General features: G+C 38.5%; 2 protein-coding genes across 2 annotated transcripts; both read right to left on the bottom strand.

Moving 5' to 3' along the window:
* Positions 1–3,587: 3,587 nt before the first annotated feature.
* On the bottom strand, positions 3,588–8,584 carry LOC148907878 (uncharacterized). The gene is made up of 5 exons (XM_089035390.1): positions 7,933–8,584; positions 7,158–7,243; positions 5,921–7,045; positions 4,851–5,850; positions 3,588–4,584 (listed from the first exon to the last, which is right to left on the bottom strand). The coding sequence occupies exons 1-5, from the start codon at positions 8,117–8,119 to the stop codon at positions 3,686–3,688; spliced, it is 3,297 nt and encodes a 1,098-aa protein (XP_088891516.1). The 5' UTR covers positions 8,120–8,584; the 3' UTR covers positions 3,588–3,685.
* A 1,638-nt stretch (positions 8,585–10,222) lies between these two features.
* Positions 10,223–13,220, bottom strand: LOC148907877 (uncharacterized). Its single transcript, XM_089035389.1, has one exon. The coding sequence runs from the start codon at positions 12,900–12,902 to the stop codon at positions 11,373–11,375; it is 1,530 nt and encodes a 509-aa protein (XP_088891515.1). The 5' UTR covers positions 12,903–13,220; the 3' UTR covers positions 10,223–11,372.
* Positions 13,221–13,435: the final 215 nt, after the last annotated feature.

Genomic DNA, 13,435 nt, shown 5'->3' with positions numbered 1-13,435 from the left:
TAAACCCTTTAAAAATGGACGAAAATACGTAGAATCCGGCTTTGTGCATGATATAACAGACAACAAGAACGACGATTACTACTTTCTACGCGCTCATGTCTGGCCTTCTATGCGAAATGATTACCCTCATAATGTCACGATTGTTTTATCTAGTATTAGTGGTGCCGTTGTGCATGCGATGTGCAATCCATGTAAAGTCTCCCAGCTAGGTCGCTGTAGCCACATTATAGCAGTTCTCCTTCACCTTACTGACCACGTAAAGGCAAACGGGTTCACCGTATCAACACCATGTACCAGTAAGGAATGTTCATGGAACAAGGGTAAAAAACGCAAGAAAAATCCCCAAAGACTTTCTGAGGCTAATTATCCTTCAAAGAAAAAGAAAAGCCGAATAAAGGTAATCGAGTTCGATCCTCGACCACCACAATACAGATTCGTGACAGAAAAGCACTTAAATGCTTTATTTAGAAACATCGAAAAGGACTGTAGTCGCACGGGGAAAAGTTCTATGTGGACAACACAGTTAAAGCTGAAGTATGCCGATTACAAGCTGGAGGACATAGATTTATCTGTGTTGGAAGAGCAGCTTAAGGTCCTCGAATGCAACATCACTCCACCATCCCTCATGCAAATACAAGGCACTGAAGCTCAAAGCAAAAGTGAAATGTGGCAGTCAGAAAGGTGGCTACGACTTACAGCATCTAAATGCATTGAAGCATTTAGAGTCGGAAAGTTAGTCCTTGATGACTCAAGCACTGCTTTGATCAGATGTAAGAAGTTCATATGTTCTTACATTTGGAACTTAGTTTCTCCAAATTATCAGTCGGTTTGGATGGCACGTGGACTTGAAAGTGAACTTGAAGCTGTTTCAAAGTATCAAGAACAAACCAAGCAGCAAGTAGATCCATCTGGTCTCTGGGTTAACCCAAAATTCCCTTGGCTGGCATGTTCACCTGATGGTCTAGTAGGCCCAAATGGACTCATTGAGATCAAATCCTTGAAAATTTTTAGTGATCATACCATCAAAGCTGTTTCAGAGGATTATAGTGTGGTTCCTAAGGAGGTACTAGGCAGACAGTGTTTTAACATCAAGGATAAGCAGTGCTATTTGAAGCACACACACAACTACTTCTACCAAGTACAGATGCAACTACTTGTCACTGAGAGAGAATTTTGTGACTTTGTTTTGTATGCAAAGGATGGTCCTGTTTCAATTGAGAGGATAACAAGAGATGATCAACTGATTTCAGATATATTGGTGAACCTCACAGCCTTATGGAAAAAAGTTATTGCTCCAGAGATCTTTGAAATGAGAGTTCCCAGAGATTTGAATCCCTTCATTTTACCAGTTTTAAATCCAGTTAATATTAATCCATCCTCTGGTAGTACTAATACCCACCCGTCACAGCCTACAGTGTCACCTGGTAGTACTAATACCCACCCGTCACAGCCTACATTGTCACCCGGTAGTACTAATACCCACCCGTCACAGCCTACAGTGTCACCTGGTAGTACTGATACCCACCCATCACAGCCTACAGTGTCACCTGGTAGTACTAATACCCACCCGTCACAGCCTACAGTGTCACATGGTAGTACTGATACCCACCCGTCACAGCCTACAGTGTCACATGGTAGTACTGATACCCACCCATTCCTGTCCCAGTCATCTTGTCATATTGATAACAGTTATTCCCAAGACGAAATTGACATTGCAAGCTTCCTAGCACAGTCAAAGATCCCTGATGATTTGATAGCCATACCTTGGGGAGGTATGACTAATAGAGGTTTAAGAGCGTATGTCTGTAACGGTCGAGAAACCCAAGACAGTTGCAAAAAATCAAAGTTGATTTTATTTCACCAAAAGAACCTTTATAGATAGGTATTTCAGAAAACACGATCAAAAAGTGCAAGCGCAATTTTATTTTTGTGAAATTTACGAAAGTTTGAAAAATCGATTAAAATATTGATTTTTCCTAATTAATATGCATAAATCGAAAGCCAACTTCAATAAGCACTAGACGGCGTAAAAAGTAACCAATTCAAACCATATTTCCCATGAAGCTAACTTAACATTGTATCTTTAATATGTACTATTTGGTTTTTTAACAACTATTTTATTTTCACTTATATTTAGCTTCTTAAAACCCTCTTTCTTTTGTGATCAATTGACGGTCAAATTTTAGACGAAATTAAGACACCAATATCTCTGCTGGTACCTAACAAATCGAAAAGTAATCCACATCACATTAAAGAACATCCCTTCAAGTGTCTTTAGGCCAAATCGGAGCTTCTACAAATAAAACGCCAACCCGCGAGCGAATTTTATTTGGAGGCGGTGAAACACGAAATGCGACTAACTAATTTCCAACGCTGGCATTCATTATTGAGATATGCAAAATATGAGAGAAAAAGAAAGCTGTTCTGTTACATCTTAAGTGTTATTGTAGAGTAAAATTGTGCTTTTTAAACTTATTAATCGTAAATTAATACAAAATTGATAATAAAAAACTGCTACGAGTAAAAAAGTATGTCACACAACGGGTCAAGATCGTTTACATATCAACGGAAGTAATGTATTCTCTAGGATTCAATACGTAAACTTTCAACATTAAATGCTTTAAATCTAGTAATATTTGTGTTGAGATAAACATATCAAATCACGAAACAAATACAGTTGTGTTTACTTTTTTCTGGTAAAGTTGGTGTATTGCATATCAGTTGCCGATTCATTATCAAACTGACTCGCTTACTGACCATATATATTAGTCATCTCGCTCTATTACTATGCTCAGACTAAGATACAACTAAAGAAATATATTACCTTTACCTACTTACCGTTAGCTAGGTCTTTATACAATTCATATCTTCTTAACTCTCTTTCATTTTTGTGGTAAATTTTATGCATCACGTTAAAAGAAGAAGATATATTTTTGAACAGAACGAACCACACAAATCAGACCATGGAATAAATTACCGCAAAGTTAATCATTACCTTAGGGAAATTTCGAGAGCAGGGGATGCTCGCAGTTCTTTTTACAGGGACGGCGGAGCAGTTTTTTGATTGGGGGGGGGGGGGGGGGGCTCAATAGTGACATTGTATGGCATTGTATGTCTCCCCGATTAGTAGGGCACTTGTGCCCGGCTAGAAGATATAGAGACAGTAATAAAGTTATTATTATTATTATTATGAGGTGGGGGGCGGGGGCTGAGTTTAGTGAAAATGTATTAAAATTTCACAAAAAGGGGGGGGCTAAAGCCTGTTTTAGGGTTCAAGATCTGCAATTTGGTTGCTCTTAGGTTGTCACAAGTCTAAAAGGATTACCAGAGAGTAAGACAGTACTTCTTAGAGTGTTTTTTGAATGATGGCAGTCAGAATGGCAGTTGTAATTCGGTTCATTGTCTGACTTCTGTAACTTAGCATTCAAAGATAATAGTTACCTTTTAGGCATAATAATAACCAGTTGCCAGGCCCAACTGGACAGAACGCAGATATTTTTAGAGGTCATTTTCAAGATTTCGAGCATCCCCGCCCTTATATATATATGTATATATAGGAATGCCCCCCCCACCCTCTCTCTGCTCATACATAGCCTAAGACAAGAGGGTAATAAACTCATGTATGCAACAGTTATGCATTATATAGTATTGCTTGTCTGTACAGCTGAATCTGTAATAATACCCCTTACTGCTGACAGCTGCAGCTATTGAATGCATCATGCAGTAGTTTTAAATATGGAGCTTTTGCTTTCTTTGGCTTCTTTGGAACTTGTAGTCCAAGACTCTCGCTTATGACTTGTAACATTCCAAGTTTCAGATTTTTCAGGGTGTTATTTTCTACCATCGCACAAATGTTATATTGGCCGTAGATAATTGGGTGCTGAAGGCCGATGGATTCGATTGCACTATTTTTTGCCCTCATGAAGTTAATTTCTTCTTCAATGGCAGCAAGGTCGAATTCAGTGGATACTTGGTTTCTACGCTTTGCTGCAAGTCGGGAAAAATATGAGGCAATCTGTTGAGAGCTTAAGAATTCTGACGCTAGAAAAAGCCTTTGGTCATCTGAACCACGAACACGTCTCATATCTTGGGCTACAACATTAGCATCGGCCTTTCTACCAGTTGATTGACCTATCTCAAACTTGGCCAAGAGGTAATCTTTTTGTTTCTTGCTGAAACGGTATGCCTTCTTGGATGCTCGAAGAGCCCAACCTTCAGCAAGAGGACTAGCACTTCTCTCTTCATGTCCTGCTTTGCTTGCTTGTAAAGTTGGTATTACACCAACGCCCTCCTCCAACGCATTCTTGTAGCCCATTTTTGCCAGATCTAAAAGTGTGTGTTTCTCCAAAGTCCTCGTACATTTGTCAGATATCAGGTGGTTTTCCAAATTACCAAGTCTCTGGAAGACACGCACACAACCATCATGGGGACAAGTATAGACGGCTTGGCTGATATCCTTGTTATTCCCGTCAGTACTTTTCTCTGCAACCTGGTCTTTTTCATGATGTGCCTTGCGTCGTTCTTGAGAAAGGGGTTTGAAGCTGCCCGATGAAAAGTTTGACTCCAACCACTTGTAAGTAGACTCTAAAACAAAATAAATGAATGAATGAATGAATAAATGAATGAATGAATGGATGGATGGATGGATGGATGGATGGATGAGTGAATGAGTGAATGAGTGAATGAATGAATGAATGAACGAGAGAGCGAGCGAGCGAGCGAACGAACAAACGAAGGTTTACACATGGATTAATGAAAGAATGGATGAATCCATGAATCAATCAATCAATCAATCAATCAATCAATCAATCAATCAATCAAGGAAGGAATATATTTATTACATGATATACCTGCTGATGGTTTGACAGTTTTGATAACTTTCCCTTCGCCCACTCCATAGGCACGCCAGACTTTAATTTTACCTGCGGGCATGAATTCAAAGTTGTTCATCTTACTGATGCCTGGTATTTTCTCGGTACACTCATCTGTGTTTCCAATGGACTCCATTGAAACTACGTGCACGCCATTTATACCTCCATGTGAGAGAAGGGCTTTTTCGAGTTGTTTCGCAGTAAGTACATCGTTGCCTTCGTTTATGTAAGCACGGATGTGGCTTTTGCACGTTGCTGCTAGGCGATCTGCCGCTCCCTTGCCACCTTGGGGATCACTAAAATCAAGGCGGGCTATTTTTACTCCAGATGATTTCGCTATAGTGTGGCAGGACAGGATTGTTGTCGCGGAGTGATAACAACCTGCGTTGTCTTGTCGAAAGTGGGCTGTTGTGATTTCGGGATGTTCGCGCTTCAGGGCTCGAAGTACATCCTCCATTATGGTCACCACTGCTGGGCTGTCTTGGCTACATGATTGAATGATGTGCACGAAACCCTGCCACTGTAGTTTTCCACTTTGACGTCTGTACACAACAGATATGTGCCAGGAAATACCACGTTTGCCAAACCAGTCTTGCTGGGATTCTCTATACTTCTGGGGCAAAAACTTCATGGCCCAATCACTTACAATTAATACCGTCTTGTCATCAAGAAGCTCAAGAATATCGAGTCGTGCTTGATCCTGCCTTGAAGACCTGAGAATGTGGCATTTCCATGACTGAATGGCAAGTATGGCTGATCGTACAGTGTAGTGTACTTCATCTCGCTCATCAACAGAGGGAAACTCAAAATCTTTGAAGCATCCTTCGATGTCTTTTAAAGTTTCTTCAAGAGCTAAGCACTGCTCGCAGACAGCATCATGTTTGTGATTACATTCCTTCTTGAAGTCAGCATCGCTACTGTCACTAAGGGAAAAGACTAAACAGTGATCTGCTACTTTATCAGCATTGTCAAGATGAACCTGTGGAAAAAAATGAATTAACAAATTATGATGAATCCTGTTAAGATTGTAAATAATAATGTTTGTTTACCTTATAATCTCCTTTCAAGTAAAGTCTTGATGTCTTTAGATTCTCTGTTGTTTTCACTTCCCATTCTCTGTCAGTAGCACCATATTCAACAAGCTTGGGAACTAGCGATAATAGCTCATCAAACGCTCGCGATCCATCCGCAGCGAAGTAATCGAGGCCTTGAAGAGATTTTCTGACTGAAGCACTGCACTCTGACAGTATGCGAAACATCGTACTGTCGCTCAATGGATGGAAATTTGTTTCTTCACAGTATCTACTATACTGCTGTACAATCCGTCGTGGTATCATTGTACGTATCACGTTCGGTACTTCCAAGACTTTGCCAGATGAAAGCGTGAGGTGCTTTTGGCCAAAAGGAAGACCTTGAACCAAATGTGGGCTAGTTATAAATGATAAAAAGTGATCGAGTTGTTTTGAATCTATTCTTATACGAGCGGACGTTTGAACAAGAACTGGCACACCACGACCAAACTGTAAACGATGTAAATTTGCTGCAGTGTACCTGTACTTGGTAAGACCAGGAATAAAGGATGATATCACAGCATAGCTTGCTAAATCAGTCATTATAGACAGGACTTGTTTTCGGGTATCCCAGCTCGACGCATTCTTGTACGATTCAGCTAAAGCATCTACACGTTGGTCAGCCATTGTAACTTCATTTACAACAAGAAGTCTACTGATTATGGAAGATGACGATACAGCCTTCCAAATCGGTCCAGCATTTTCAGGAGAGATGGTTTGGACAACAGCGGCTACGATTTCAGCGCCCCTCTTTGTATATCGCTGCCTCGTTTTCTCACTTATTTCATCCCAGTCTATCCATCTCCTTTGAATAGGTGGAATATTTGAAACAACTAAAAAGTCGTTCAACTTTTCAAGTGGATTATTGTGATGACGTCGTATCACTTGTTCACTACTGTTCGTAGATCCAGTACTTGCAGTGTCAGGGCTAAGGAATGTGTCATCAGAAATTTTAGCGGATGGAGAAGCTTCATCGCTAGATGTGTCGCTCGTAGTCTCCGGAGTAGGCGAATTTTCTTCCTGAATCTTTAATTGGTTGAAAGTTTGAATGACTTCATCGAATGAGTCGATATCGCTTTCTTCGTCATGCATAGGTTTACTTCCCTAAATGAAAAAACATCAACATTGACTTATAAAATACTGCTCATAAGCTTTCGCGCCTTGGATAGCTGTCAGGTGAACTATAATTATGTATATCATATACAACATTACTTACTTCAACAATACTCAGCACAGTTTCAACAACTTCAGATTCGTTCTCTCGAATACTTTTTAGATAGGCTGCACATGTTACACATATTGCTATATAAAGAACAAAAACGATACATCAACATAATTGAAATACATGTACAAGCGCCAACGCAAGTATGTCTTACCAAAGACATATCTTAACGTTAATAATAGTAATAATGATCACAAATATATGTTGTTGTTTTTTAATTCTTTCCCCTTTAATTGAGTTTACTTAATTCCGCTTTATACGATTTTTAGGGGCCTGAAGAAGTAAAAACAACAACAACAACAACAAAACAAAAACAAAAAAAACGCTGCGGTGAAGGCTAGTTTAACTCTCGCTGCGGTGAAGGCTAGTTTAACTCTCGTATTTCTTTATATATTTCTTTTTTAATCATATATAACAGACAGTAAGCCATATAACTTTAGGTTCTATAATAATAATAATAATAATAATAATAATAATAATAATAATAATTAACTTTGTTTATAGAGAATAACACTGTAATTCAACTGATAAACGTGTGGTCCTCTTTTAACGTCTCTAGTTAATTAGGGACGGGACCGCCATTAACGTAATCATCCGAGCCACGTGAAGGTCTAACCATTTGCAGATGTAATTACAAAGGCAGCACCCTCTCCTCAGTTATTTAAAGACCCTGGGTGTTGGTCCCCCCCCCCCCCCACCGGGAGAACGCGCATCCGGCCTGAATGGAATTCAAGGATTGAACGTACAAAATGTACACAAAAATACTTACGTGACCCGACTGCTATAAGGATTCCTGTCTTTTTTAGAATCAGTGAAGACTGCTCGCACATTAATCTTTTGATGGCTTTGGCATTTGATTTCTTGTGTGCAGCTAGGGGTTCAGGCACCGAACATCGCACTCTGCGGCATCGCCATCGAATCCCGTATTCATGTCGGTGTTTAGGGCATATAGTCATAGTATAATGTGATTCTTCAAGCGTAAATACACCTGATGAAATTGAAAATGCTCTTTAAAAAACTCATATGATAAAGACATTATTAGAAGTACGACAGTTACCTTCACGAGCCAGAATCAAAGCCATTTCACTCTCAAGAGATCGGTCCTCTGAAATACCGTATACCTGGAAATGTCTGGAAATGTCTCTTTGACATTCAGTTAGGGGAATGCATTTTAACTGGTCGGGGTAGTCCGAACAGAGTCCACAAGTACTATCTCCAACCAGCTCCGAAAAGCTACAAAATGCCATCGTCCGACCACTACGTGTACAGCTAGGCTGACGATGAAAATAACTTCTTATGCAATCTTGTAAGTTTCGAAATTTCTATACGATAATGATTAACTTTGCGGTAATTTATTCCATGGTCTGATTTGTGTGGTTCGTTCTGTTCAAAAATATATCTTCTTCTTTTAACGTGATGCATAAAATTTACCACAAAAATGAAAGAGAGTTAAGAAGATATGAATTGTATAAAGACCTAGCTAACGGTAAGTAGGTAAAGGTAATATATTTCTTTAGTTGTATCTTAGTCTGAGCATAGTAATAGAGCGAGATGACTAATATATATGGTCAGTAAGCGAGTCAGTTTGATAATGAATCGGCAACTGATATGCAATACACCAACTTTACCAGAAAAAAGTAAACACAACTGTATTTGTTTCGTGATTTGATATGTTTATCTCAACACAAATATTACTAGATTTAAAGCATTTAATGTTGAAAGTTTACGTATTGAATCCTAGAGAATACATTACTTCCGTTGATATGTAAACGATCTTGACCCGTTGTGTGACATACTTTTTTACTCGTAGCAGTTTTTTATTATCAATTTTGTATTAATTTACGATTAATAAGTTTAAAAAGCACAATTTTACTCTACAATAACACTTAAGATGTAACAGAACAGCTTTCTTTTTCTCTCATATTTTGCATATCTCAATAATGAATGCCAGCGTTGGAAATTAGTTAGTCGCATTTCGTGTTTCACCGCCTCCAAATAAAATTCGCTCGCGGGTTGGCGTTTTATTTGTAGAAGCTCCGATTTGGCCTAAAGACACTTGAAGGGATGTTCTTTAATGTGATGTGGATTACTTTTCGATTTGTTAGGTACCAGCAGAGATATTGGTGTCTTAATTTCGTCTAAAATTTGACCGTCAATTGATCACAAAAGAAAGAGGGTTTTAAGAAGCTAAATATAAGTGAAAATAAAATAGTTGTTAAAAAACCAAATAGTACATATTAAAGATACAATGTTAAGTTAGCTTCATGGGAAATATGGTTTGAATTGGTTACTTTTTACGCCGTCTAGTGCTTATTGAAGTTGGCTTTCGATTTATGCATATTAATTAGGAAAAATCAATATTTTAATCGATTTTTCAAACTTTCGTAAATTTCACAAAAATAAAATTGCGCTTGCACTTTTTGATCGTGTTTTCTGAAATACCTATCTATAAAGGTTCTTTTGGTGAAATAAAATCAACTTTGATTTTTTGCAACTGTCTTGGGTTTCTCGACCGTTACAGACATACGCTCTTAAGTCTTACCAACACATGCCCTCTTGACAACTGGCTCATGATTTTACAAAGTTTGGTAAAATCAAAGAAGATAAACCTCGACATTCTTAAAAGAGGAGATGCAATTAAAAGGGCACTTCATTTGGTGGAACTCCACCAATTTGGAGATGCTAAATTGACATTACCTACACCACCTCTGGTAACACCTGGTGACCTATATGGCAATGAGGCAGATTACTATATGCCACTATTTAGTTCTGTTCTTACAAGTGAAGTCACAACATCATGTAACCTAGCTTCATGTCCTTCACCATGCAACACACACAAGACATGTAGCAATACACTTGGGTGTCCTTCAGGCCAAGACTATTCGTTTGAGAAATCACTATCTGAATGGCTAAATCCTGGTCCCACTCTATGTCAAAGAAAGTTCTACAGTCAGCCATCAATTGGAATTCCATGCACACAAAATATTTCAATTGATTGTAATGGAACACAGTATCTATCATGGCACTGCTCTGGTATGAGAACAAGTACAGCACGTCACTTTTGCAGTTTTGGAGATATTTTTATCTTTTCTTTGGACTTAGCCAGTAGAGCAGGCTATTTACGGATGGACAATTTACCTATGGTTATAAAACTGAACACAAAGGAACTATATTTACACAGTGTTACATTATGGAATGGCCATCATTATATCTGTGTTTTCAACCACTTTCATGCATGGCTTGTGTATGACGGTCTTAAAGAGTACAGAAAGCCAAACTCTGGCCTTTCTATTTATAAGGCACAGCCACTTGGATATTCAATAAGCCATGTAATTTATATTGTTTAGATAATCACCAGGTTGCATTTCAGTGCATAATATCATTTCATTTTTATCATTTTTTTATAGCATCGTTTTACCTTTTGAACTTTCTTCTATGTTATAGAGTGTGTTTCATTAACTCATGAAATAAATTGTACTGATTACAGTGTAATAGCTACATAAACACAGCAGAAAACAAAGGAATGGAGTGACGTAGTGCGATAAACATGTTAAAGTGTATTTCATGAGTTTATGAAAGCCACTAATTTGTTAACACAGATATAAAACCATGTGACATTTCTTTAGTCAAATTGCTAATTCCGTATGTCAATATTACAAAAGCCTATTGTTCACTTAATCTACACCAGTGAATTTTAAAACCCAAACAGTGCTTTAACAAAGCTATATATGATGACTTGTAACATACTGTCTTTTATGCAAGCTCAGATGTATATGGCATATTAAGTACAATGACATGTACACAAGAACATTCAGTTGACCTTGAAGGGACTATCTGCACTTGCTTATGTCTGTCACAAGTCAATATTTCATTGACTTACATAAAGTCCAATGTTCAAGTGTTCTATTCATACAAATGCCTGACATGGGCAGGTCCATAGCTAGGATGGGTGAATGTGGTTGAAAATTTGCTCAACATGAACCAAATACAATCATTATACAGTATATGCCATAGAGTTGTTTTTATTTGGGAGACTTTGTTTAACAATACCCTAACAGAGACAGTTCTGTTGTAATTATTTTGATACAAACATTTTAAATTAGATAAATATTTAACTTCTTGTAGCCAAAGAGTGGGCCTTCAATGTCCTGACAGGGGTGCAGGTGCACCCTTTCATGGGCATCCCCTAGCTATGATCACATGCATGATTTACTTACATAAGACCTCTTGGAAATTAACAAGCACGCACGCAACTACCACTATTTGTGTAGCTAATGGTGCAATCGAAAGAGGGATTTTCCTTCCCACAAGCTTAAACTGTTTGAGTCTCTGATTGAATCTTTCAATGTGTATTCTCGCCTTTGCTATAACTCGTGTGTCAAGTTCTTCTTGTGCTGATAGGCTCTTTCTCCCCTTCAAAAATGAAGGAATTTTTACTTTGGCTTGGAGTGGGTACAAGTTATCTTGAACTGTAAAGCCTCTGTCAGCTAAAATAACATCCCCTGGTTGAATGTGCTTCATGATTCCACTTTCCTCAAAAATTTCAACGTCAGAAATGTCTCCCTCAAACAGATCTGATATAAAACATGCTCCTCCATTTGGTGTACATGCAATGAGACACTTAAAAGTGTTGGCGTGTTTGTACGAGGAAAAGGTATTTCCTTGTTGAGCAAAGTTCCTCGACGTTTCAACACGAAATTCTGTGCAGTCAATGCTGCATCGCACATTCTTAAGGGTCTTGAAAACCCTTGGTAGAAAGCGGCTCAATATCTGTCTCGATGGGAACATCACTGTCTCCATTTGTCGAAAAATCTTATACATCAGCTGAATAAACGTTGTAAATATTACTCTGATATAGCTATCTTTGATTTCCTTGTCGGGAGAACTGAGTAATACAGACAACGTCCTGATGGTGAATCCAGTTTTTAGCCTCAAGAGACAAATGTACAGCTTCTCTCGAGAAGACCACTTGGACATTCCTCGCTGGCACTTTACTTTTGATATCTTTCGATCTTTGTAACCCCAATATGAGATTGTTTCTAGAGGGCAAACATCATTAAGAAACTCGTGAAGCATCTCAAATTGTGACGATGTGAGGCCAACAAAATGTTTCATTTGGTCTGGATGGTGCACAACGACTTCATAAGATATATTGCTTATAACTTTGGGGGCGCTAGATGAGCCAGACTGGAGCTCATTACGTAAAATCATGTTCTCGATTTTACTTGCCAGCTCGTGCTTTGTTACGTCCGTTTGTGTTGCCTTATTATTCTCTAAATAATTCCCTTCATCTTGTACAAGACAGTTCTCCTCCATAATTTCTTGATAGTCTTGACTTTCAATGGGAGTATCGTTGGTAGCACAGCACTTCTTTGTCTGCTGTTGTTCAGCCTGTTGTCGTTGTTTGGGGAGCTTTCTCTTTCGTGTTGCCTTCGCCACTCCGCTAGTCAAAAGATTCGCTTTCAACGGGTCTGGAAATTCTGTGGTTGGTCCCTTTTCTCCAGGCCAATGTTCTACACAAATATACGTGTCTTTTGTGATACATTTTACAGTGAAATCTTCGCGAGAGCAGGCATTAACCCATCGTTGGCATCTCTCAAGATCGTTCCATGGCTTCGGAAAAGGGAGAAATATCTTTTTGCCCAAATCTGCCATTTCTTTCAACGATCTGGGCAGTTTGTCAGGGTATCTCGAGTCATTTTTACACTGTCCCCAACAACAGTGTTTCGTAGTGACCATCTTGCAATGAAATCGCGATTTTTTTGGGTTGAAGCGTACTCATTCACAGTAATACACAGTGAACTATCGGTTTGTTTGTCCGAATCTCGCCGGGGGGTCTAATTATGCAAAGCTATTTTTAGTATGACTGCGCTCCGCTATTAGTTGACAACAACTTGAAGTATTCGTCAATAAAACCGTTCATTTTAGCACTTATTAATCAGAAAACTTATCCCAAGAGCTAATAAAAAGGTGGAAAATATTGGAAAGAAAGTTTTGACCGTAAAAATAGAAACAGAAAGCTATAGAAAAATAAAAAGTTTAAGCCTTTAAGTTAAGACATCGAGTCGAGATCGTAAAGACGAATGAAAATAAAGCCGCCGGTTGACCGTCGTTCTTCAGGAAATTTTTCAGTAAAGTATTCAGTGTCATTCTTTGTTTTCAATACTATAATTTTAGCTACTAGGTTTATGCTAAAACAATTACAATACTCGTTTTCTATGAGTCAAATTGACTGATAAAAGACTTGACCTCGTAGTCTAATCGTTAAATAG

The sequence above is a fragment of the Actinia tenebrosa genome, unplaced genomic scaffold (assembly GCF_029948245.1).
Source record: "Actinia tenebrosa isolate PJP-AT-01 unplaced genomic scaffold, QUT_ActTen_1.0 PGA_scaffold3__52_contigs__length_22856419, whole genome shotgun sequence".
Taxonomy (NCBI): domain Eukaryota; kingdom Metazoa; phylum Cnidaria; class Anthozoa; order Actiniaria; family Actiniidae; genus Actinia; species Actinia tenebrosa.
The sequence above is the reverse complement of the archived record's forward strand: the minus strand, read 5'-3'. Positions and strand labels throughout refer to the sequence as shown.

Excerpts from the sequence above, each read along its gene's own strand:
- LOC148907878 (XM_089035390.1), bottom strand. The coding sequence starts at position 8,119 with ATGACTATATGCCCTAAACACCGACATGAATACGGGATTCGATGGCGA. Across the intron at positions 5,851-5,920 it reads ACTTGAAAGGAGATTATAAG|GTTCATCTTGACAATGCTGA; the intron begins GTAAACAAACAT and ends TTTTTTCCACAG. Across the intron at positions 4,585-4,850 it reads AACTGTCAAACCATCAGCAG|AGTCTACTTACAAGTGGTTG; the intron begins GTATATCATGTA and ends ATTTTGTTTTAG.
- LOC148907877 (XM_089035389.1), bottom strand. The coding sequence starts at position 12,902 with ATGGTCACTACGAAACACTGTTGTTGGGGACAGTGTAAAAATGACTCG.